The 24,812-nt window shown below is 46.6% G+C and overlaps 1 protein-coding gene across 1 annotated transcript; it reads right to left on the reverse strand.

Moving 5' to 3' along the window:
* Window positions 1-4,116: 4,116 nt before the first annotated feature.
* On the reverse strand, window positions 4,117-11,043 carry LOC144162384 (uncharacterized). Its single transcript, XM_077692887.1, has 2 exons — window positions 9,503-11,043; window positions 4,117-5,287 (listed from the first exon to the last, which is right to left on the reverse strand). Exons 1-2 carry the CDS (start codon window positions 10,738-10,740, stop codon window positions 4,345-4,347), a joined length of 2,181 nt encoding a protein of 726 aa, XP_077549013.1. The 5' UTR covers window positions 10,741-11,043; the 3' UTR covers window positions 4,117-4,344.
* Between the last annotated feature and the right edge of the window lie 13,769 nt (window positions 11,044-24,812).

Genomic DNA, 24,812 nt, shown 5'->3' on the forward strand with positions numbered 1-24,812 from the left:
AACTCTCTGTACACGGAAAGTGAGCTATCCAGTGGTAAGAAAAGGACAAGGGCCCTTGCAATACTAACTGCAGAACACACTGCTTGATTACAATCCTTTGCTCGAAAGGTGCCTTTAGCAGAAAACGCAGTATTCAAAAAGGCACAATAACTGATGTGCAATAACAAATGGAACACCTTTCACTCTTTCAGAGACTCTATTTCTTGCTGCAGCAGAAAAGCCTGAAGTTCTGCATTTTTCATGAGCTTGTGCACGTTCAGTGCAAGTTCTCTTACAAGAGCAGAGGTTCTCTTCTTTCAACGTCCCACAAATACAACCATTCCTTCATCACCATCATCGTCATGATCATCACCAGCCTACTCAGGTACAGTGCAGGACGAAGGCCTCTCCTACTGACCTCTACCCGATCCTGTCCTGCGCTGCCAGAGTCCATTCTTTGCCCCCGAATTTCCCTATTTGATCCCTCCATCGTGTTATTGGCCTTCCCCTTCTTCCAGTCCCGCCTTTGGGTACCCATTCTGTTAACCTCTTGGTCCATCTGATGTCAGTTTGTTTCACTACATGGCCAGCCCAAGTCCTTTTTTTATTTATTTATTTCAACAGTGACTGATACCTTCTACTCGAGTTTGCTCCTCGATCTCGGATGCGAAGTGTTACTCTATCATTACCCTGTCCAGGACCCTAAGTGTTACCTATATCATTCGCATCATGGCCCGTTGGACAGCGTTTTGTTTGACATCGCCGGTAGAACGCATTGGTTGGACACCTTTCTTGTTAAGGATAGAGGTAGCTTACTTTTCATTATTTGTGAGTGCTTGCCGAGTGCACCTCAACCCGTTCCTATTCTGCGCTGGATTTCTTTTCCGTGGTTGGAATCGGACTGACCACCTGTCCGAGGTAGATATATTCTTCAACTTGTTCAGGTGTTTCGTTACCTGTGCCGAGTAGGGCGCATTCAGCATGTTTGTTACATCATTACCTTGGATTTATTCATATTTATTTTTAGCCCGACGGCCACGCTTTCCGATTGTAGTTCCTCAAGCATTTTTGCACATGCTCTGCAGACTTATTGAGTAAGACCACGTCGTCTGCAAACCTCAAACGGCTCAAGTATTCCCCATTTATCCATAGACCTGCGTTTTCCAGTCAAGCTTCCCGAATAGTCCCTCCAGACACGCTGTGAACAATTTTAGCGAGATGGGATCGACCTGTCGCAGTTCCTTAATTTGGGATCGGGAGCGTTTTGGTTTGCTTGTGAAGGACTAACCTGCCTGTACATCCCTCATATATTTCATCTAGGAGTCTTACGTTGGTCTCCTCCATTCCTTGGTTCTTTAGTGCTTCCAATACTGCTGTGGTGTCTATTGAATCAAACGCTTTTTCATAGTATATGAATGTCATATAAACAGGTTTATTATACTTGCGTATTTTTCTATTCATTGATGACATGATGTGATTCATTGTAGGGTATCCTTTTCTAAACCCAGCCTGGGTTGTTGGAAATCTAGGCTGTCCCTTATTCAGTTAACTATTACTTTGGTAAACAGCTTTTATACAGTTGACAGGCTGCTTGGTCTGCAATTCTCAAGGTCTTTGGTGTCCCCCTTTTAGCGAATCAGAGCTATGGTGGCGTTTTTCCAGGCTATGGGCAGTTTAGAGTCCTTAAGAAGACTAGTTTAGCGAGCTTTTCCACAAAAAAATCTTCTCCCTCCTTTAAAGGGCTAACGGTAATGTCGTCACTCGCAGCTTTTCCTCTTTTCATGCTCTTGAGAACCTTCTCAACTTCGTCTTTCGTTATTAGTGAGAATTTGAGAGCCAAGCCTGTACTCTTAGTTGTTTCCCCTGGTGTAACGTCACAGGAATATAGCCTGGTGTAGAATCGTTCCGCTACTTTTATCATCTCGTCCGCGTTGTGCGTAATGCTACCCTGCTTGTCTTTCAGTGCGTACATTGACTTTGCTGATAGCTAGCTTTTTTTTAGTTGCTCTTAAGCTTCCTCGATCGCTACCATTTTGTATGCGCAAATGTTGTTTGATTCACATCTGTTAATTTCGACAGCACTGCTGATTCAATTTGATCCACTGTACTCGACAGTTTCATGTTCTTACGTTTTGCAATATAGTTCCTTTGTTTTCGGTGTTGGTTTTCCAGTTTGTTTCCTGCATGCTGCTTTTCCCCCAGCTACTGCAGAGTTTGTGACTGCCGTTGTTAGATTGTTATTTAGCGTGTCGACACTTTGTTCTCATCGGTTGAAAGCGCGAATTTGTTCTGAAGGGTTATTTTAGCTCCTACGTCCTGGCTCCACCAGACTCCATGCTGGGTTTCCTACACACCGCTAGTTTCCCCCCTTTCTCTTTTGATACTCAGCCTTATTATGCACCTAACCATCCTATGATTGCTGCTCCGAATCTTGGGTAGCACCTCCATGTCCTGACTTCCTGTTCAATTCATTCTTCAGTCTGATGTCAGCACTATGGGCAATAGGTACTTTAGACCACCCAGACAAACTGTAGCATCGTCTAGCTTGCGCGTATGGATGTGCCAGCAGTTGGCAGTCAGTTGGGAGATGGACGTAATCAACCGTGTCTGTTTCCATGACCGAGTCACGTTTCTGACGAATTTCCTGACAATTCCCTGACTTCTTTTCCAGATGTGCCCGGATTCCCTGACAATGCCAGGTTTTCCCTGTTTTCCGGGTTGGTACATTTCCACCAAGCATGTTTTTAAGTTTCTCACCGATGTCAATTTTTTACATCTCATCTCTTGTGCATCATGACAACCTGGCCCTTTACACCAGTCATCTTCATTAGCTTGTGTTTACATTGTTTATTTTTACTGAAATTCTCTACTGTTACTTTCACGTCGCTGTCATGAAATCACTTTTGTTTGGCGCTTTTTGCCCTTGGCTGGCCTTGCGCCATTAAAATCCAAATATCATCATCATCATTTATGTTTATGATCTCAAATTTTAATTCCAGTGCCGCACCAAACATCATAAAATTTTGTTTGAAAGTGACAGTGCCTTCACATATGCGTCATCAGTAAGCTTAGAATGACAAGGACACGTGAGAACTTTTTATGGTGTAGTGATTGTGAAAATAGTGCCCGATCACCAAATGCATCATCGTCATCATACTTTTCCGTTGGCATCTTTTCGTTGTCACGGCAATTTGGAACATACCCATGTTTGCATTGTCAAGTGAAGACGTTAGGTCGAACGTGCCTTGCTATTTTCCCGATAGCTTTTTTTACAATGCTCAAGCTAATCATGTAGGCCTTCGTGCATGTCTCTTAGCTCCAAGTCGAAGGACAAAACGCATTCACTAGGTCCAGTACAGTCATTGATTAGTGGTAGCATTTACGATGCAAGCTCATGTTGCTTTCTGGAGGACCAGGGTTTGAATCCCACACAGACCAAAATTTACCCAATTTTCTTTTCAACTGAATGAGTCGACTTCATTTAAACGAGGTTCCCTGAGAAATTAAGCATCGATACAAGCATTATTTGACCTTTTTATTACCTTTCGAGCCGTTCGCCATTGGCTGCATGTTTGACAAATTTGAAGTTTCGTTGTTTTTTCTTAGTTCGCTCAATTTGTTTGAAATTCGGCAATCTGGCACACAAAATTGGCGACAGACACAACTTCCTGGTTTTCTACAACAGAGAGGACAACAGCAACTACTTTGCTGCTTGGGTACAATTCTGTCCGGGGCGGAGTATCAGCTGAGCAGCATTCAAATCGGAAAGTAAAATTAATGCCCTTTGCCAGCCTGCAATTTGGCAGTGGCCTGTATGAGGGCATGCCAGCACAGATTATTCTAACTAGGGGCCCCATTACAAACAAAATTTCTGTGAAATCATGGAAAAAATCACAGAATGTGGTTAGCAAGCTGCCTCTGCCTCATTTGTGGTCCTTTTCGTCGAGATTGATTGTTTGATGTTTGTAATAAAATTCGTACCATTGTTATCGGAACAAAGCGCTCTTTTTAATAAAACCAGCTTCCGTTTTGTCTTACGGCCTCTTTAACGGTGAAATTTGTCACACCATTTTTAAATGGCCAACTGCTGAACACGGTGGTGTTCACCTCAAATGCCCATTTCAACCACGAAGCAAGAACTAAACGTATCACAAACTTTATTGATTGCAAGAATTCCTTCACAGCAAGCCATTCTAAACGTTACTATTTGACGTAATGGCTGTTCAATGGCAGAAATTATTACATGAAAACATTTAGGGCACCAGTGGGGATACCCATGGCAAACTTCGTCAGACTTCGACAGGCACCTGTATGGTTAGGTTCACAGTTGCTCTATGCACTGAACAAGTGCACCAGGATAAGGGACTAGGAAATCACGTCGGCAACCTTCAGGTGACGTGCAATTGCCTGCCAGCAGTGCTTGTTAAGCGCGTCCACCTGGGTGCCCTCTGCTGGGTGGCACTTCAGGGAATACTGAACAATGCCTGTGATCAAAAGGAAGTTGTCAAGCAGGTAGTGCTCCGCCGCTGCAATGGCGAGCAGCACTTCCTGCTCCGTTCTTCCGGATACTTTTTTGAGTTGCTTGAGGAGGCAAGATGTCCCGGCGAAAAGCTCAAACCCTTCCGCACACCGCCTGTCCAGACTGGGCGAAAGGACAAAGTCCACCGCTCGATTCAAGGCACCCCGGTTCCTACGCACTGCTTCGTATAGTTGGAAACCAGCATTCATGTCAAATGATTCTAGCAGCAACCCAAACTTCACTATGGTCTTGTTGTGCACCATTCCCTGCGAGAACACATCCACAAACTTGGGAGGAGGATGGGTCGTGAACCCCACAAAAAACTTGTTAGCTGTCTTGTTGTGTGCCAGGAAGTAGGAAAGCGCCGTCCTAGTCTCAAGCCTACAATCGACATCCATTCGGAGCACAACCTTGGTGATGCTTGCATTTTCTGCGAGGGCGTAGAAAACTTCTTCGACAAAACTGCACGGGTCCTCGTTCATGGCCAGGTAGAGGCACTCGATGGATCGGTTGACCTTGAGCATTTTGCAGAGGGCTGTGCCTTTTTCTTCGGGGTCTCCCCTAATGTTAATGCTCAGTGTACGGACACATTCGTTCGAAGCCAGAGCGTCGAACAGCTGCTTGAGACCAGCCTCAGACAAGCTGCAGATGTTAGGCAGGCGTAACTCTTCGAAGCCTGCGACAGAGGAGGTGAGAGCAGCAGTCAAGCCTGGCAGGTCAGGCTCTGTCCAGACCAGCTTTACCCGGTCGTAGCAATCGTCCTGAGCAAGCTGCCTTGCCAGGTCGGCCCTGCAAGAGAAGCGGGATTGCTCACACACACACATCTCTAACTGGCAATGCATAACAACCGCTCAGGGCGTTTAAATTTGTTTTGTGCACCCTCTCAAAGGCACATTAATTCTCTTTTTCTAGGTTGAATCTCTTGCTCGATGGCTATATCCAATTCTTTGCGTGTTAGGAACCTTTGGAGTTATACCTAGGAGAGAAAATTTCCTGCTGGGCAACAAAGCTAGGTGACCTTTGGTGGATCTAGTGACCTTGAATGGGCTTTCATCATTACCCCTTTGCGGTCTAAAACTTTTACCCAATTTCAGCCTATCCTAGACCAAACTAGTTTGCCAGTTTGTAGTGCTGTGAAGACAAATGCATGATTTACAAGAACTCACGATATTTATTCTTTCTCTTCCATTCTGCCTGCAACTCCTTTACCGATATCTCAGTTGCGTGTGAAACCGCTCGCAGCATCCTCCTGGGTGCAGGTTAGGTTTACTCCGGCAGGTTTCCAGAAAAAGTTTCCCTCCTGCCTCCTATGTTTTTTCTATCGCTACAAGCAGCACAGTTCTTGCTGCTTCAGCCAGGGAGCTTGAAGATGAAATGGCTACTCTAGCCTCTCCTCGCACTCAATGCACCCGCCGCGGTGGCTCAGTGGCTAAGGCGTTGCGCTGCTGAGCACGAGGTCGCGGGTTCGATTCCCGGCCGCGGCGGCCGCTTTTCTGATGGAGGCGAAAAGCAAAAATGCCCGTGTGTACGGGATTTCGGCGCACGTTAAAGATCCCCAGGTGGTCAAAATTAATCCGGAGCCCTCCACTACGGCGCGCCTCATCGTCTGCGTTGCGTCGGCGCGTTAAACCCTGCAATCAATCAATCAATTGCACTCAATGCGTGCAGACGTGCCCCGTGTTTTGGCTCGAGCCCTCAGGTCACCCACCAAGCTGAGGTTACGGCGGTACTGCAGATGTTGCTGCTCTTTCTCACCATTATTCTGCAGTTGTGTGCACCTCAAAATAAAACTTTTGAGAATGGAAACCTCTAGAAGCCAGAAAAAAGCTTTCGCCAATATTTCATTGTCTGTTGACAAGATGTGTAGCTATCTGCACACTGCCGTCTCCACCACCATCGGGGTCTTTGTCATTCACTTCCGTCAAGTCACTGTCATCACCATGTAATGGAGGCTAGTATTTCTCTTCTTCACTGAGGTCTTCATAACTTTAGCTAGAGCAACACCACAAAACGCACGCGATGATAAAGCATCCATGCTTCTCTGCAAACAGCGTGCACGTGAAACCGCTCTGAGGAACCAGAAGGTGCTTGCTGGACAAATGTGCTGCACCCTAGTGCAAAAAGAAGCGAACTTCAACAAAGTTCACTTATCCCTCAAGAGATGGCACATCATGTATGTATACAAAATATGCACGCACGTCACACTGAGAAAAACTGCGAAATTTAGCCTTGAACACCCAAGTAGGGCGAAACCCGACAGTAGACTGCTACAGCTATGTGGCGTTTTCGGGCAGGGCCCGACAATGGACCACAGAGGGATAAAGGTTCTCCTGGTAGCTACCACTGCAAGCTAAGCACCCACGGCTGCAAAGATCTCGCTGTCAAAAAACTTGTGCACAAAAGAGCCTTATCCCTTAATTTCGGCCCCCTCCACCCTTTTCCATTAACATGAGAGCCAGGGAAGCGGGTGTACATTCGCAAAACTAATCTCCAGTTGAAATGACGTTCTCTCTACATTTTTCCCTTTTTGTGATCCCCTCATTGTAGCCACATGCTCGCAGCGTGGGCAGCCTTCCTGTCCTTTGCAAGCTTTGCCCCTTCCCTCTGTAAGCTCTCTCTTGTGTGCCCATACACCTCACCGTGAGCTGGCAAAAAGGGCACATGAAAATATGCACTTCTGGAAAGTAGTGGCTGCTGTTTTCATGGCAGAGGCATTGCCACCACGAAAAGAGGACAGAACCATGACAGACCCAACATTAGATGTAGAGGACCGCACAGGTTGAAACAAAATGTAATGCTTTCGCAACGACACACGTAAGCAGTCTCAAGGGTGTTTCTAAACTCTCTAATGTTCTGCAAGTAGCTCTTGCTCGCAGCAACACAGAAAGACCACAAAGACAAAAATACAAAGAACTTTGTTCAATTTGAAAGAGCTAGCCCTTGTAAACTCACTCAGTTCCCTCCCAACCACCAAAGACGTTTTTTGACTTGGAAGATGCAAGACATGAGGGAAATCTTCCAAATTTTGCGCTACAGTGAAGGTGCTGCGGGCAAGACTGACCTAACATGGGCTAGCCCGAAAACAGTTACCATCGTGTCAATCGCACGTTAGCCTTCTGGTGATACAATCAAACGAAAGTAGAGGCCCCACTGCAATCGCCCAGTCATGTTTTTTGCCAGCTTGTCAGGTAGGTGGCCGCCAATCGCACAAACAAGATTCTGTGGTGTCATAAAGAAATTGCCGGAAAGTGGTTGTGCAATCACCACTTGCAACATCGGTTTTCCAAGATATCTCCATTACAGTTGAACCTCGTTACAACGCACCCTGATATAGCGAATTATCGGCTATGGCAAACTAAAGGCAAGCTTCGGTTGGTCACGCTTCATTTCAATGGCACTCATTCTTTTATAATGGAACTGAAACCATGAGACCCGTGCGTCATATCGGATATAACGAAGAAATATTTGACCAGGAGTCTGAGAAGCTACTTGGGGGGAAAAAAAGGGTCTTGTGAAACGGCACAAGTACAAAGGTCCTTTTGTTCAGAGACGCTGTGTAAAACTTCATCCTGCTCACTGCTGCGAGTAGCCACCAGACGAAGATCACAACCTTCATCAAATAAGTAAGAATGCAGGCCTGTTTTGTCAAGTGAACTTCTGTTGTGGTTTCATGTACTCATGTTCCGGTTCATTGAGGTTCAAATGCAACTAGGAGAAAGGTAAGGGTTACCTTGTTTACAGTTGATGCGAAGACTTAAAAATGCATTGTTGTATCTGCTATTTTTGCCCGAGCCAGATTGTCCATTTGTTAGAGCCTATTTTTACCTCTACTGCTATAACGAATATTGGATATAACGAACTAATTTGCTGTCCCGATACTAGTGCGTTATAACGCGGTTCGACTGCATTTTATTGAAGTTTGTGATCGAATTGGTATCATTCTTGTCGGGACCAAGTGTTTTTAATGAACCAGACGTATTTCGTCTTGATGGCTCTTATAAGCTCTGCCAACACTCATCTCGCGCAGCCCCTTCCCTAGGTGGAAATAAATCTGTTTATGCTTGAGATAAACAAGGCACACCCGGCCCCACTGCTGACAGTGAATTAGGATAGCAGTGTACGAGCCGAGCAACTGTTCATCACCGGCTACTTCCAGCTATTAATATAAAAAGCGTGCACTGTGCTTAGATGATAAAGCGACTGCTTATATAGCTCTACAAAGGCAATGACTCCTTTGTAAGGCACGTCGGTTAGCTGAGCGTTGGACGCATTAACTAAGCCCACTTGAATAAAGAAAAACACACTCGCTCCTTCGTAAAACATTTTTAAAAAACCGCAACTAACCTAAAGTAGTTTGCAAGCCGACAGCAGTCATCTTGCAAAAGAAATCGATGCGGACTTGAACTTCTATGGCATACCTACCCTACTACAACTCTGCTTATCAAATGCATGGCCTTTTCTCAATGCTGTGCGATAAGTGAAAATACGTTCTCCCATTAAGTGTCTCTTTTGCAATTGCATTCCTGATGCAATCAACTTTGAATCTGTATCTCATAATATGAATTGCGGTTACTTACTCAATTTAGTTTGGGTATGCCAGTAATGCTTTAACTATTCCTGGTAGTACAAGATAAATATGCGACTTGATGTGCCATCTTCTGTTATCTGCAATTAGCTTGTGCTTTATGGTAAATCAATGCATTTAGTTCATCTCACTTAAACTCACCATGGGCCCAACAATGCAACTTTGGTTCTGCTAGGTAAAGCTGTAGGAAGTACCCATCACTGCTGAAGTCACCACACTTCTCTGCCGATGCCAAATATTAGGGCCAGTTAAAGCGCCGCAATTGAGGCGACTTTGATCACCAACTCACACACACATTTTGACATTTTGACACAGCTCTGTTGGACTACGGAAGCCATGTTGGGCATACCCACTATCAATTGCACCCTTGGGAAGCACCTTTAGCCACAGCCCACATTCACGCGACTAAGTTTGCATACCTGGATGCTTGGGGACATATGAAACCTGTAAATTGAAGCTTCTTCAGTGTCTTGTTGATAAGAAGCGCCTTGCAAATTTCCGCAATTGCATCTATGTGCAATTTACTTGCGAGGTGGAGAGATTCCAGGGTAGTGTTCCTCGTCAGCGCGGCTGCCAACATGTGCAGGGAAGAATCAGTGACGTAAGCATCCCTGATGAACAGGAGACGAAGGCCGGTGTTCTTCTGCAGCAGCAATGATAAAGCTTGTTCGCACTCTCCACTAATGTGGCAGCCTGCGACACTCAGCTCTCTCAATGTAGTGTTGCACTGAAGCGCGGTGAACACTGCCTGCGGAGAGCACCGCGAATCTACCATGCGCAAATCGAGCTTTGCGAGGCTGGTGTTGGTCTCGAGCTCCTTCGCTATGGCGGATATTTGCGTCACGTTGGCAACGGGGTCGATGCTGAGCTCCTTCAGGGCCGTCGATGAGTGCAAGAGTCGCGCCACCGGCTTCATGCTCGGCAAATGGCTGCACCAGCGCGATGAAAGCGTGAGCGACTCGCAGCTGAAGAGATACTGCAGCGTGTGGTTGATTTGGCGCGGCAGATCCACGTGCGGCAGATTCACGTGGGCGATTTCCAACCGTTTGATGGAGCTCGCATTGCGTCGCAACAGCTTCGCAAGCTCAGCAACGACCGCCGGTTCGACCTCGAGCAATTCCAGGGTCAGCCTCTCGAGTCCCCCGACAGCATCAAGGTCTTCAAGCTCGTAGATACTGTGTCGAGCAAGCACGACGTCGCTGTACCGGGAACTTGCGTCTGATTGAACCTCAAGGTCACGAATGGTGCGGCGTGAGTCGGTCCCCGAAGCAGGCCGCAGGCGGATGGGGAATGGCGCTTCTTTCTTACGAAATCCTGAACACACGTTGCAGGCGATTTTAATCTTGTCGATGCACCTGTGGTGCTGAAGAAGCCACGACACCAGGAACGAAGCTTTAGCAATGGTCGCTGGGTGCATATCGATGTCTCCGTCACCGCGCCGGATGGAACGAAGGCAGAGCTTTCCCGGCCGGAGCTCGACCAGTTCGAAAGCGAGTTCGTGCATCGCTTGGTTCCATGGGGTCAACTCCGTGCACAGCCAGCACCGGTGCTCGGGCCCGCTGCAGGCTCGGCCGAAATCCAACTGGCCTTTCCAGGTGTCCGTCGTGACCGTGGTGCACGCCGAGACGGCACGCTGCTCGCTCGCCGTGTCGGCCATGTCAGCATTCGAGGTCTCCAGTATTTCCACCAACCACGAAGTTTTGAAGGCACGTGGCCGGCGCGTGCAGTGGACGTGACAAATTCAGAGGCGACGGTCTTCACGCTGACACCATCTCGTTTTGCAGAGGACTCAGTAGAGTTCAAAACATCGGTGTTTCCCGGATGTGGCTCACAGCGTTCTCGTCGTAAGGCATTTTAGTTCACCGCATGGTGTTAGAACCGTGGTTCAGCCTAGCGCTTATATTTGCGGGCACCCCATTTACGCGCTGACTTCTGCTGGCCCCAACATGGCTTCAGCTGCCTCGTTCAGTGTTGCCAACCGATTTCGACCCGAACGCCCCACACCGCACCTCAAAATGCCCTACATCGCCCTACACAATATTGGGAATAGCCCTACGCCCCGCCCTACGCCAAAAAAATTGCAATTTTTGTATTTGAAACGGTTTTGTTTTGTTTCTTAATATTAAAATTTTTGTTTGTACTAATTTTAGTTATTTAGCTTCGGCTACAGAATCAATACATCTGCTTGCTGTGGAGCTTCGGGTCCCCGTGTTCCATGGTCATGTTAGCGCAAGTGCGTCCACTAGCTGCGAATGCCGACTTGATGACCAGCACGGAGTTGAGGCACTTTTTTTGTTTTCACGTCGGCCATGTGCGAAAATCCTCTCAGTAGCGGCATTGGAGTGGGGCAAAGATAGTGTCAGCTGACCCAAGGTTACGATGTTGAGAAACTACTGCTTGTCTCCGAACGTTCTCATTTGGTGGAGATCGGCCCAAAACAAAGCAGGTGGTTTGACTTCCAATGACAACTTCTCATCTTTGCTGAAGTAGGAAGGCAGCATTCTCCATTCTTCCTCGACTGTGTGCGTAGCGGTTCTGTAGCGTCGGCAAGGCAGGTAGCTTCCCTCCATCTTCTGTGCTGAGGGCTGTCTTCGGGATCACGAACTGACAAAGTGTCATGGCAACCGGGGTCATAAAAAAGAGCCCGGAAACTGGACGCCTCTTTTTGACCTCAACGGCGGCTGTCTGATAAAAAGACAGACAGCGAATACGAAGGTCGCAAACCGGCCCACTTCTTCAGCACAGAATTGCACCCTTCGCCTAGGTATACCTCTTTAAGGGGCAGCAGAACTCTTGGGTCCATGGTATTTATGTCATCCATCTCCAGAGCAGATGGCTGGACAAAATTTTGCAGCAGACATCGGATGAGGCGTTGACTCTCTCTGCCTGGAGTTCTCCGATGAGGTTTCCGTTGCCTTCCGTTTCCGTAGCCTGTGAAAAAATTTGAGCACGAATTTCATAAACCTGAAATAAGCCTCTGTGACAATATAGTCATGTGGTTTAGAATGAATTCGGCGGCCACTATTCGGTCTTCCACGGAGGCTTGCAAAAGAAGGAGTCCCGGGGTTTCCCATTCTTTTAGTACGTGCTCAACGCACGCATAAAGCACGAGCCATCGGGTCTCGCATGGCCTCAGAATCTTCCTTTTTTCAGTCTGGAGGAACTCCTGTAGTGCAGGTACTTGTGCTTGTCTCTTGCTGTTTTGATGTTTCGCAGAAGATCTTCCAAGTATCTGGGACGCTTCATTGCAGCTTTGCTGGCAACAATGTGGGTGTAATGGCATATGCAGCGAATGAGCACGAAACTCCTGTCTGCCTTGTGCTGAAATTCTTGGGCCAGGGAAATATGCTCGCCAACCATAACGCTGGCGTTGTCACATGCCAGGCCCAGGATGTTTTTCAAAGGTAACTTTTTTTTTTTTGAGAGGCAGTTTTCAACAATTGACGGCTGTAAAAATGGAAAGTCGAAAATTATGGAGCAGGCGCCCCGCGATCTGCGAGATCTCCAATCGGCGCCTTATCACGGGAACACAAGTTCCGAAATGGTTTCGACATGTTTTGCCGCGGCACTGGCTCGAAAACACGCGCTCCACCGTGGGGGTAGCACTATGGAGGCACCCTACATGCTAGCCCCCATAGCAACCGTTGTACCACTGCGCTGGTAGCAATTGAAATCGCGCGCGCGCGCCTCCCGCGCCAGCCCGAACATGCCCTCACGCTCTTCGAGATCTTTGAGTGGCGCCCCCTGGCTCTGACGTCGGCTTAGGGATTCGCGCCGCTGTCGTCTGCTACACTCCGCTTGTGAGGGGCAACAGTGCCTGGGCTAGAAATCGCCCGCTTCGTTGCTGTAGTGCGTTAAAAAGCGTATTTCTAGCGACTCAGTTATTTTGCCAGCTTCTGACGCATCTGAATAATTTGAAGCTGTATCCCCCACAAGTTTGCAACACAGGAAGAGATAGAGAACAACTTTCTTCAGAGTATCGGTCAGAAGATTGTGTGTAACTCGTCCTTTCTTGCTTATTCGCGAGGATCAACGATCAGAGCTTCTCAATAAGTATTCAAAATGCGTAGGTTTCCCTTCAGTATTTTTAGATGCTCCTATGAAGACTCAACAGTCTAATACTACGTACCAAGCAGCGGCCTCTACACGCTCATCGCACAGCAGGAAATAAAGCGGCTTTCTTCTGTTTCTTTCATTGTTGTCTTGTATCGGATTAATGTTTCTTGCTTTTTTTTCTGCCCAACGCATTAATTTTTCTACGCCGTCACCAACTTCTTATTAGAAGGTTTGGGGATGTTTGGGAGCCTCACAAAGGTCGTGTGGATATTTCCTTCATTTTGTATGGCATACATTCCCTTCTTCACAAATTGGCTTTCATTACGGCTGCGTGCAAGAAGGTGCATATCCGCAGCGTGCTTTGTTTATTCACATGCAAATACAATGAGAAGGTTTGTGCTACGCGACCGCGATCGCGCCCTAAACAACGTGGTCCACAGTACTCGAAGGCGGCTTTTGTACTCCGAATTTATATCGTAATTATATCGTTATCATAACGAACTGACTCTCAACTCGAACAATGATGACATGATTACGGTGTTGAAGACATGATATACTCGCTAACTAACGTAATAAATAGTATACCTGCATACAAGACTCGAAACCGAAGAAGAATTCCAAGTAGCTCTTTATTGCTTTTCAACCCTTCCAGGCGCGAAGAACAATCCTATTCTACTCGGGATGGCGTTCTATGATTTGAAGAAAATTACTTTTACTCTCTTTTCCTGGACTGAGGACCCGGCCCACTCACCAGATCTATTTAATTGTTAAACAAAGTTTTCCCCTCCTCCCCTTACTCCTCCTCCTCTTGAGTGCAGTTTTCCTATAACGCATATCCGAATATCGGGAAGATATGGCTGTGCAAAATGTTCCGAAATATCCCTCCAGGTCTTAACAAACATATATGTGTTACTACAAATTTAACGAAGACGTGACTCGTTTTGCTCAATAATGATTGATTGTAGGGTTTAACGCGCCGACGCAACGCGTTGCGTCGGCGCGTTAAACCCCACAATCAATTGATTGAGCAAAACGAGTCACGTCTTCGTTAAATTTGTAGTAACACATATATGTTTGTTAAGACCTGGAGGGATATTTCGGAACATTTGTGCTCAATAAACCCCCATACTGGTTAGATGCCTGGTATAGAATCAGCACGCGCGTATATACACACTGGGTTATTTGGAACTCAACCTACAGTTTTTGCAGTCTATAGTGCATGTCGGCAAACTTCCATGCCTTGACAACGTAAAGTGATGTGACAAAACGCGTTCGAGCGTTCGGCAAGGTTGCAAAAACTGTTTTACCTTACATATGATTACCGGGAATCGTGATGCCTTCTGCCAAAGCCGACAGCCCTGAAGGCCTAGAATTTGTTTTGGGCTTCCATTTTCGCTGTTGTCGGTTATTAGCAGCTGACTGGTCCTTTTGTCCGAATGCTTACATGAGAAGCTGACGCCTAGCTCCGACTCTTCGCGCTCCGCACAGGACCGGCTTCGCAAGGAATGGGGTGGCGCCGGCAATGTTTCTCCCGTAGCGGTATCCAAAACTATACTTTAATTGACACCATGAGCTAGTGTATGCGATTTTAAGCCTATTATTATGATAAAATTACCCACACGCCAATTCTGGTGCGGACAAGCATCAGACGTTGACCGAGATGTTGACCGAGCGCAAAGAAACAGCAGTGAGAGCGATCCTGAGTGAAGCAGACGACAAATGCGAGAATCCCTAAGCTGACGTCACGGAGGCGCGCTTCGCAGCGCCGCCTGTGTTCGCGCTCACCGCCAATAGCTACACCCCCTACCAGCGGTGGACACCAACTTTGCGACGCAGCAGCCTGTTCATGCCACATGGCATCCACAGGGGAACACCAGAGTTTGATCTTTTGTGCCTTTCCGCTGCGTCTGCTCTTCGCAAGCTTTTCTTTCCTCCATGGCTCTTCATTTGCTCCCTCCACTCCCTCTCTACCGAAAGATCGGGTTGCGGAAGCGTAACCTAGCGGTAAAAATTTGCATTACAACCAGTTAGTTGAGGACATAATTTCATATTTTCGCGGCTTCATGTGGCGCAAAAAGGAAAGTTCAACAGAAAAGTTTAAAATCGCCCTACGCTCGGCGGAAAAATGGCAGAACGGCCCTACGGCCCTACGACAAGAAAAAATTTCCCAAAACCCTACATGTAGGGCGAAAACCCTACAGTTGGCAACACTGGCCTCGTTCAGTATGCCCGAGGGCCCTATTCTCGACTGCACAAATTGCCGGCAATTCAGGCAATTTCACGGAAGTCTTTTCTGATTGGCTTTCAATTTTGGTCACGTGCTTCTGGTTGACAAAGCGGTTGTGTGTGCTGTCGTCATTTTGACGTTTCATGTCGTCTACGGACACCAGTTCTAAAGTTTGCCTTATTTCTCGTTACTAAAGGCGCATAATTCTTGGCCGGCAATGAAAAACCAGACTAAATGCAGCGGACTTGACAACGTAAACCTGTCTTTGCTATTCAACAACAATACTGCTTGTAATACACACCCCCTCTGTGATTGGCTGAGAAGGCGTGACGTAATTTAAACAGTTGGCGGGAACGATTACATCATGCATTGGCAACTTTAACCTGCGTAAAAGTGACGTAATGCTACGTAACAGCTTGAAAATGGCGGCTGTTTTTGTCGCAAAATACAAGCAAAATAGGGCACAATATTGCCCCGGCTTACGGCGCCGCGAAATGTGCGGCAATTTGCAGCAGGCGCAGTTTCGCATGCGCGCTGTTTAAAGCGTGTTTCCTACCGAAACAAATTATAGTTTCAACTGCTTCCAAGTCAGCGATCATGGAACATACAAATAACATGCAGTATTTTGCTTTTATGTTTGGCAATGAAATAAAAATAATTTGTTTGGCGTAACCGAAACATAAGAGGGCAGTACAAGCCTCTCCATGACAAAGAGAACCCAATGCATGGCATTTGTCCATAGTTGTCCTAGTAAGCTGTTGGGTCACATGATCGAACTCAAGAGAAAAATAACAATGAAAAGTGACTATTTATTTCATTACAGCGCTGATTGCAGTCCAGCTTGACGAATGAGTCAATCGGCGACATCGGTGCGCTCCGCGGTTATCAGGCGTAGCGCTTCACTGCTCTTATGTGTCATAGAAGCGATGGTCGCGGCCGTCTTTTTCTGTGATCACGCCATAAACAAGTAACATAGCAGCAGACGATGGCGTGGCGGCGGTGGCGGGAGGGAAGGTGATAACGCAACAAAGCTTGCATTGAAGCAGAGAGAACAGCTATGTTAATAAAAGCGATTGAAAGAAATAAATAGATACGGTAAAAAAAATTGTGTGATGTTCTTTAGCTCGACATCCGCCTTTCGCTCGCTTTTGGATCAACGTTACTCGATCGCCTTGTGGTGTTGGCTCCAAATTTGACCTCCAGAAATGTGTTTTTCTTGTCAGCCTCAGCAACCGTCTTAATTTTTATAGTACATGCCAAATCTTTTTATATCTTTCTTGCACAATATTTCATACCTTGGTAGCGATCTTTATGAGTGACTCGTCAAATTACACTGCATGTCGTCATAGCTATAGGTGCAGCACGTCACTGATTGCTTACGTCGTGCTTACGCAAAAAAACATGGGCGAAATGCCGGCAATTTGTGCAGTCGAGAATAGGGGCCCGAATTTATCTTTCTATCTAGCTCACCTTGCGAAAAGTTTCATTATAATATATATATATATTTTGTATATATTGTATATTTTAGCATGAAACTGTACGCTCTGAGAAACTGTATGTACCCACCCAACCAAGAAGTTCACGGAGCCACTGAACGAGCCAGGTGGAGCCAACACCAAACAGATCAACAAGGGCGCACATGGAGGGAAGGCGCGCAAACAAAGTGTTCAGATGTCCGTGTCCCCGTAAAACATACGCTGAACTATTGATTATTAATGCCGAAACACCGTGCGACGGAGACCTTGTGAGCCACATCGGAGAAGCAGGTGTTTTGAACCACGACCGGCTAAAAATATAGCCGGTCGTGTTTTGAACTCGGCGGAGTGATCTGTAAAGCGAGATGGCTTGAGAATGAAGACCGTCGCCTCTGTACTTGTCACGACCTGACGTTCAGGAACGGTGGACGAGCACTACTGCGCATGCGCCAACTAGACATAAAAAAACAAAGAAAGCGATTTTTTTTTTGCCGGATGTGACGTCATGGTTTAAGAAAAATGGCAGCTGTTGCGCGGTCATCTCGCTGCGCTCTTCTCGTTGTGATTTTTGCCTGCCGTTGCAGCGGTGCATAAGTGTTTGGCTTACGATTGTGATGAAGGTGCTCTCGAAGAACTTCTGGAGATCACTTACGGTGGTGTGCAGCGTGTGATCGGGACGCTGAGTGTGTGCGACTGCCTAATTTTCGCGTAGTACGTTGCGACGGTGACCACGGGTGCTCTGCATCAGTTCTGCCGCCTCGATTTACGACAGTGATGAGTGCGTTCCCGTCGAACTTCTGCACTGTGTTTTACTAGAGCGCCGTGTTGAGGCCGCTGGGCGTTTTGCCGCCTACGTGCCGTGGCGAGAGGCAGCAACGCCGGTCAGACGAGGGCACTGGGATGGCGCATGCCCACTCTTATCGTAACCAAGCTAGCCACTGCAAACGTAGACCACTTCTACGTAGACCACAGGGCTGTGTTTTTGACCCAGCTACAACGGAGTTAACCTGTGTGAAGGTATAATTGTGTGTTCGGAGTCGTGAGGCAGGCAGGTAATGTTCACCATTGCGAAGGTGTAGTAACTACCATAATCTGCCTGTAATCACTTTGTTGGTCTGAACCCTTACTTCCGAAACGAAACCTTAAGCCAGCTGATAATAGGACATGCAGCCCGGTGGGAGGTAGGGCTGCGCACAGGACAAAGGTTTTTGTTGTTGTTGTTACCAGCTGTAGGAACCATTAAATACACATCCAGGCCTCAAGTAGTGAATGAGCAAATATTAACTAGTTGCACTTAGCCCTGGTGCCAAGCATTTTTTTTTCGTGGGCCATCTCAAGTTACCGTTTTTAAAAATTATCCCTTCTAAGGCACGTTCAAGCTGGTATAATGCCATGCATTCAACAGATGCTGGACAGTTCACCCAATATGTCCTTGATGTGTGCTGTCACATGCCGAAGAACAATATTGTACTTCAGTTGGTACTTTTAGGAACAGATATTATGATGTGCAATGCTTTCAAGTTCATTTATTCTGTGTTTAGCATGACTGAGGACTTGTCTGCAGCAATCTTACCGCAAATAAGTTATTGCTTGTCGAACAGCACAAAAGTACCACACAACTTAAAACTGAAATTAGTCAGGGATGAGGTTTTGCTTGTCAGTTTTCTCTCTCCAGCAGTGATGGCAATGGCAGCTGAGCAGTGGCGTTGCTGGGTAAACTGGCACCCGGGGCCCAGAACATTTGTCTCCCCCTCACATATACCAAACAATTATTAATAATAAAACTAGTGTTATTGTTATTATTGATAATATTAATGTCTTCTATTGTTAGCATATGAAGGCTGGTTCACACTTGTGACTGGAGCTACCAGAAGCGATTTCCGTCACTCTTGTCACTCGGCATTGCTCTCATTGCGCAACAAGAGCGATTGGTCTCGACAAATTTTGTGTCTTTCATTTAGATACCAATGTAAAAAAACTTTTTACAGCTACTGAATGCATGGGCTTCGAAACGTCATTGCAAGCACGCATAATATGCGACATGCGATGTGAAATTAAGCCACGGGATAATTTATGTGTAGTTATTTATAAAGAACTGGCAATATAGTATTAGAAAAGTAAGCAGCAAGATAAGAAGCCGTGTTATTTAGGCAATAATAGCTACACGAGCTTGGCTTAGAGAACCCCAGACAACGACTCTGGTGCAGATCTTGATACACAACACCGACCTTTTCAGTGAATTAGGCATCGATAAAAATAAAAAGAAACGGCCGCCCCATAAAGTGGGAAAAACCGCCTGCGCCTGCCCGTTCACTAAAGGCAGCCTCTGTGGCAGCATGCAACTGCTGGAAATTTCTCTAAGTGAGAATTTCAGTACGTTTGAAATAGATACATTGTCGGGTCTCTTTATTTCTATGGTTATGAGATTACTGAGAATGGAAGCAGATAGAAAGGGAACATTTAGCGTTGAAAGAGACGACTGGCCATACATGAGTCGTCTAAGCGGCCAGTGCACGGCTAGTCGTGTGGATGTTTGTCGGCGACAATGTTGTCGTTTCCTTTCGTACGTTGTAAAAAGATTCCACCACGCATTTGCAAATAATTGACATTGGCGTCTTGGGAAAACGAACACAGTATAAAGTATTATATGTGAGGTTCGGGCTTACCAGTGAAGCAGCCACCAGCCAATGGAGGAAGTCTGAATCAAAGGAGGTTACGAAGCGATAAAGAAAGAACTCTTGAGTAAAATATCACATTCGTACAGGCCCGAGTGTATCAGCGCCACACGCTGGCTCACAACCGTTCGGTCGCGCCCATCCCGTTATGTTGGTGACGATTTCATTGACGTCGTTGTACAGTCGACTAGCTCAAGACAGATCCTAGATGAAACAACCTTTTCCCAGTAGCTGATGAAATAATATCGCCCTCTCCAACCAAAAGTAATACCCAAGAACAAGACGTTTGGGACCCATCTCGATTCCCTCTTCCTTCAGGGGTGACTGGAGTCGCGTTGTAGCGCCGGTCATTCACAAAGCGCCTCGCTGTGGAGCGCGGTGCCCGCATGTACACAAGTGGGAGGGCTCGGAGGGAAGGATTTATGTTCTTTGCATCTTTTTCTCCAGTTGGTCACGCTTCTGGAGCATTTCACCGAAGGCTCTTTTGCGGTCTGATGTTTTGCTGTACTGGGCGACGGTTTTGCAGCCGGACATCGTCGTTGTGCTGCCTGAGTCGTTCCAGTAGATGTTTCCTCCCCAATGCATGGGGAGGGGCACTCAGCTCAAAAATCGTGTATACGACACTGAGCGTCCTATCCTTTGTCGCACAGTGTTCAACATTTTTTTTCTAGTAATGTTCACAAAGCACTCAGCAGAACGCTTTCACTAACACAGAAACTGCCCCTCACTCCCACTTCAGTTATCGTGGGGTCTCCTGACCATATTCCGGGATGGCAGCACTCAGCGGATCGAATGCCTAATGATGGAAAGTGGGTGACGTACCTGGTGTTTATCTTTTTCTTATGCACTTAATTTCGTTGTCCTGTCCTTTTTTTTCTCACCCTCCACCTTGAAAGATGAACCTACCAGAGCAAAATATTTAGGTCATCAGCTTCAAGTATTTCTTCACTTCGAACTCCTTGGGACGGCCACACGAAAACCATGATAAAATGGAAAGAAGAGGAACACAAGGCTATCCGCTTTATTTATGTGTGCAACGCAGATACTCATTTATATTGCTCTTAACTTACAGGGGAATGAAATAAAAAAACGTAGATTTACCTGAATAAAAGTTAGGTAAATAAAATAAATGCCTACATAACTGTTCTATTTCTTGCATAATTTGCTCGACAATCTACTCATCCGTTGTTCTTGTAGTTTAATTACACGGGGCCGTATGGGATACGCCCCTTCCATATAATGCCATCTTCGTACAATTGCCATGTGCTGGCTGCGTCCCTGGGCACGATGAAGGAAAGTCAACGACAAAAAATATGAGCTATCAACACCCGATATCAGATCCTTCGCGATTGCTTAAATCGCGAATTGGTTGGTTAGTGCAAGCACTGAAGGAATCTGGTGCAACCAAGGGGAAATCGCAACAACCCATTTGTCTCGCCTAATGTTGGACAACTGAGCTCCCACCCCTCCTCTTCCACTTGCGCCCCTCCTCCCAACACAGGCTTAATTTGTACAGTTAGCTCCCCCGCACCAACCTTCATTGCATGTTTCACACTTGCTTTCATTTCGTTTTAATTATCAGTCCCCGCTTCCTCAAGATTCAATCTTCCCCATATTTTTCTTTTCAGGTCATTTTCACCTTGGTTTCCTTCTGAAAATATGGCAACCAAATATGGCAACCGGACCGGGGTCCGACGCGTCACTGCGAAGACTCCAGAAAATGCTAAACATTCACCATGACCCGTACACAACATCTCGTGCGTAAAAAAAAGCCACATAAATAACCACCGAGGACACATGACCAAAGTCTCATAGGCTTGGATGCCTCCCCCTTCACTCCTCTTCCCTACTGATCTCGTCTGCCGCCCCAACAGTGGTCCTGGACGTGATGAAGGGGCTTTGTTAGGCCCCTGTCGTCCCATTGAAAAGCAAGCTCGCTCGCTACACCCCTCCGAGCGTCGCAGTCGTATACCGACGCACCCCCTCTCCAGGAATCGTTCCTTGTTCGCCTCCGCTCACCCTGCAGCCAATTAACTCCTCAAGCCGCACCCATCCTCGACTACCGCGACATTCCTGGATGCCAAAATTCTCCTCGCTTTCTTCCATTGTACCAGGAAACAAATTTGAATAGACTGGTGGGGACGTAAATTGAACAGGCCAAAGCTGTGGTCTCGTTACAGTTGTCTTCCAGTTTTCGACGTCAGCATTACACATTGTAGGGGCACAAGTGGCACCCCCCCCCCCCCCTTACTGAGGGGCTGGTACCCGCGGCCCTGGGACCCCCGGTCCCCCCTTAGCGACGCTACTGCAGCTGAGTGTTTTTTGTCACTAGAAACGACAACTTACCTTTTGTATATATATTTAGAGGTGTGTGATTATCAACTTTGCGTCTGTGAATTGAATACAAGTTTAACTTGGCTGTGAATTCAATAAAATATTTTTGAATACGAATAGTAAAAGCTGGCTGCGAATTGAATATTTTCAAACCACACTATCTTTGTTTTGGTGTTTCTAGAGTGTATAAAACATAACTACACCAAAAAAGACAGCTTAGGCAGTCGGAACTAGACACATCTCTGTTCAGGTACTTGCGCTTGACATACAAAAAATTTAATGTAACAGAAAATAAAACACAGACATGCAAACCAGTGAAACAAGAATTTTGCATAATTGCCATAAAGAAATATGGGTTCCTCAAAATACTGCGAACACAGTAAGCATATTAGTATATTTATTATGATAGGCAGCAGTACCCCCACTCTCCTCAATGATTGAAAGGAGGCTGGGCATGCTAGTTGCCGGTAGGACCTCACCAACAAGCCAGCAATAACGTTTTATTTCTCACTTCTGCTATTATATTTATAGGAAACCTATTTTAGATTATAAATTTTGCTTTCGTAGTGTTGCACTTGACCTAACATACACCACAGTTAGCGAACACTTGCTTGGTGCAAGGCTTCTGCATTAGGCTTTTGGCACGGCTTCGGTGTCATGCAGAAAAACCAACCCGCAAGGTCTTACCATGTAGTGAAGCTTCAAAGTTTGCACGTCTTCAGATAGAGCAAACATTCGCTCCTCTACTATTTGTAAATTTCAAATATTTGAAACAGAGCTGCAAATCGAATATCAAAAAGCACTCGCACAGTATTCTAAGTTGCGACTGTTCACACACCTTCAAATATACTGCCTGGTCACTTCAGTATAAGTGTATAATTTATACAAATAATTTCATGAATGAAAGTTAAAAATGCAGTAAGGTGTTTCAGGCGAGTTTGACGCATTTATTTGAAATCACTGATAAGCATTGGGTGCAGTTAATTGGATGGTTAACCTCTCTGTCTTCCCTGTACTATCTCCTACATCCCGTCAAACTCAACGGGCATGGCTTCATTTCTCCTACTCCCTTCTTTAGACACTGCTATGGTTTCCTTTCTTTCTCCACCGGATTCGACCTCCCTCGAAGAATACACCATTGCCCTTGCAATAGAGCACGCTACTCTTAATGTTCCTACCACCACGCCAGTATATATCTTCTCCGACTGTCAGTCAGCCCTTCGCAATTTCGCTAACCATGAGACCCACCCACACACCACTGATTTCGTCACTCCGATACTTGAATCGAATCCTCGGCCACACTTCACACTGGTTTGGGTTCCTGGCCACGCTGGCATGTGCGGAAACGCCTTAGCAGACGCGCTCACCCGAGTACCTTTCCCGGGTTCGCCCATGTCCTGGCCAACCTTGTACCACCCGCCGACGGTTCGTACTCAACACCGCGCTTCCCGCCATTACCAATTACACGCCCAACGCCTATCACGCACCCTGTACCCACCCCCCAGTTCCCGTCTAACTTCTGAGGCTGCGTGCCTCATTCGACAGGCTCAAACCTCTTCACTCCCCTCCCATCACATTCTTCACCGCATCTATCGGCGCCCTGGCCATCCTTCCTGCCCCAGGTGTTCTTCCTACCCATCCATCCCTCATTCTAATTGGGACTTCACCCCACCATCTTTTACCCAATCCCTCACTTTTCTCCCTTCCTGGGAGCTCTGGCTGTCTCCCCCGCCGACAGTGAACATCCAGGCTGCCCAGGAAGCTCTCTACAAACACGAGCACCGGATCCGCACAGGCATTCAGGAGTACTACGTGGATCCAGTGAATTGAACTTTCAAATTAGGACCAGGCATTCAGGAGTACTACGCGGATCCGGTAAATTGAACTTTCAAATTAGTACCTGGACTTAGAAATAAGTGTTTGTTCCCTCTCTCTCTCTCCTTCCTTCCTTTACAGGGTGGGCATTCATAGGGGCACGTGTTGGGTAATATGTTGTGTTGTAGTATGTGTGCGTTTGTAGGCATCTGTAAAACGGCTTTGGACTTAGAGGTTGGTGAGGGAATCTGCAGGTCTTTTCTGCTTTCTACGAATGCGTGGCTAGTAAATTTGAGGGCAGCAGTGCGTGCCGCCTCATTCCCTTCTAGAAAGGCGTGATGTCCAGATGAGGTAGATGATCATTAGCTATTGTATGCATCAATGTATTTGAGGTGTGATGCATCCTTCTTGATAAAGGGACATGCTTACTGGGAAGCACGGCGGAATCTGTCATGGCTGTGCTTGCATCTGTTTTTTGCAAAGTTGTGGAAGTGGTAGTGGTGAGTGTGGCGGGCATCAAGAGTTTCTTATGAGTGATTAATGGCAGACGTCCCAGGGTTTTGTGCTTAAATACGCATCAAAACTGAACTGAATGAAGGTGGCTATGCAGGCTAATTGAGACTTCATCGTGGAAATTTTGGTCAAATGTCAGGCATGACTCAAGGAAAGGATAGAGACAGGAATGAGCTTCATCAACGAAGCTTCATTTCCCTCTGAGAGTGATTACAAAGTAAACAATGCCCTCATGTGACACTGCTTTAACACCACATGTAAAAAGCAATTACAGCTGCTGCACACTTCACACTAATTATTCAGTATTCTATAGTGCATCTGTCTCCCACCTTTATCACATAGGCCTCAAAGATTTCTCGTTCCTGTTTTGTGCCATACAACTTAAGCACTCTCGTCGTATCAAATTCTGGCATGAAGCCACCTGGCGTGCATTGAGTCGTGGAGTGGAGCACCAAATCGGTTTCTGTTCAAGTCGTCACCAATGCGGCATGCTCCCACCACCGCCTGTTAGGGCCTTGTCTGCCCTATGTACCATCAAGATACATTGAAATAGGAACAACAAACCATATGACTTTCAGTATATGCTGTGCATCATGGCGGCGGGCTGTGTAGCCACAGGAGGAACAAAGTTACA

This window comes from Haemaphysalis longicornis, unplaced genomic scaffold (assembly GCF_048455015.1).
Source record: "Haemaphysalis longicornis isolate Haplotype H1 unplaced genomic scaffold, Haemaphysalis longicornis Haplotype H1 scaffold_12, whole genome shotgun sequence".
Classification (NCBI taxonomy): domain Eukaryota; kingdom Metazoa; phylum Arthropoda; class Arachnida; order Ixodida; family Ixodidae; genus Haemaphysalis; species Haemaphysalis longicornis.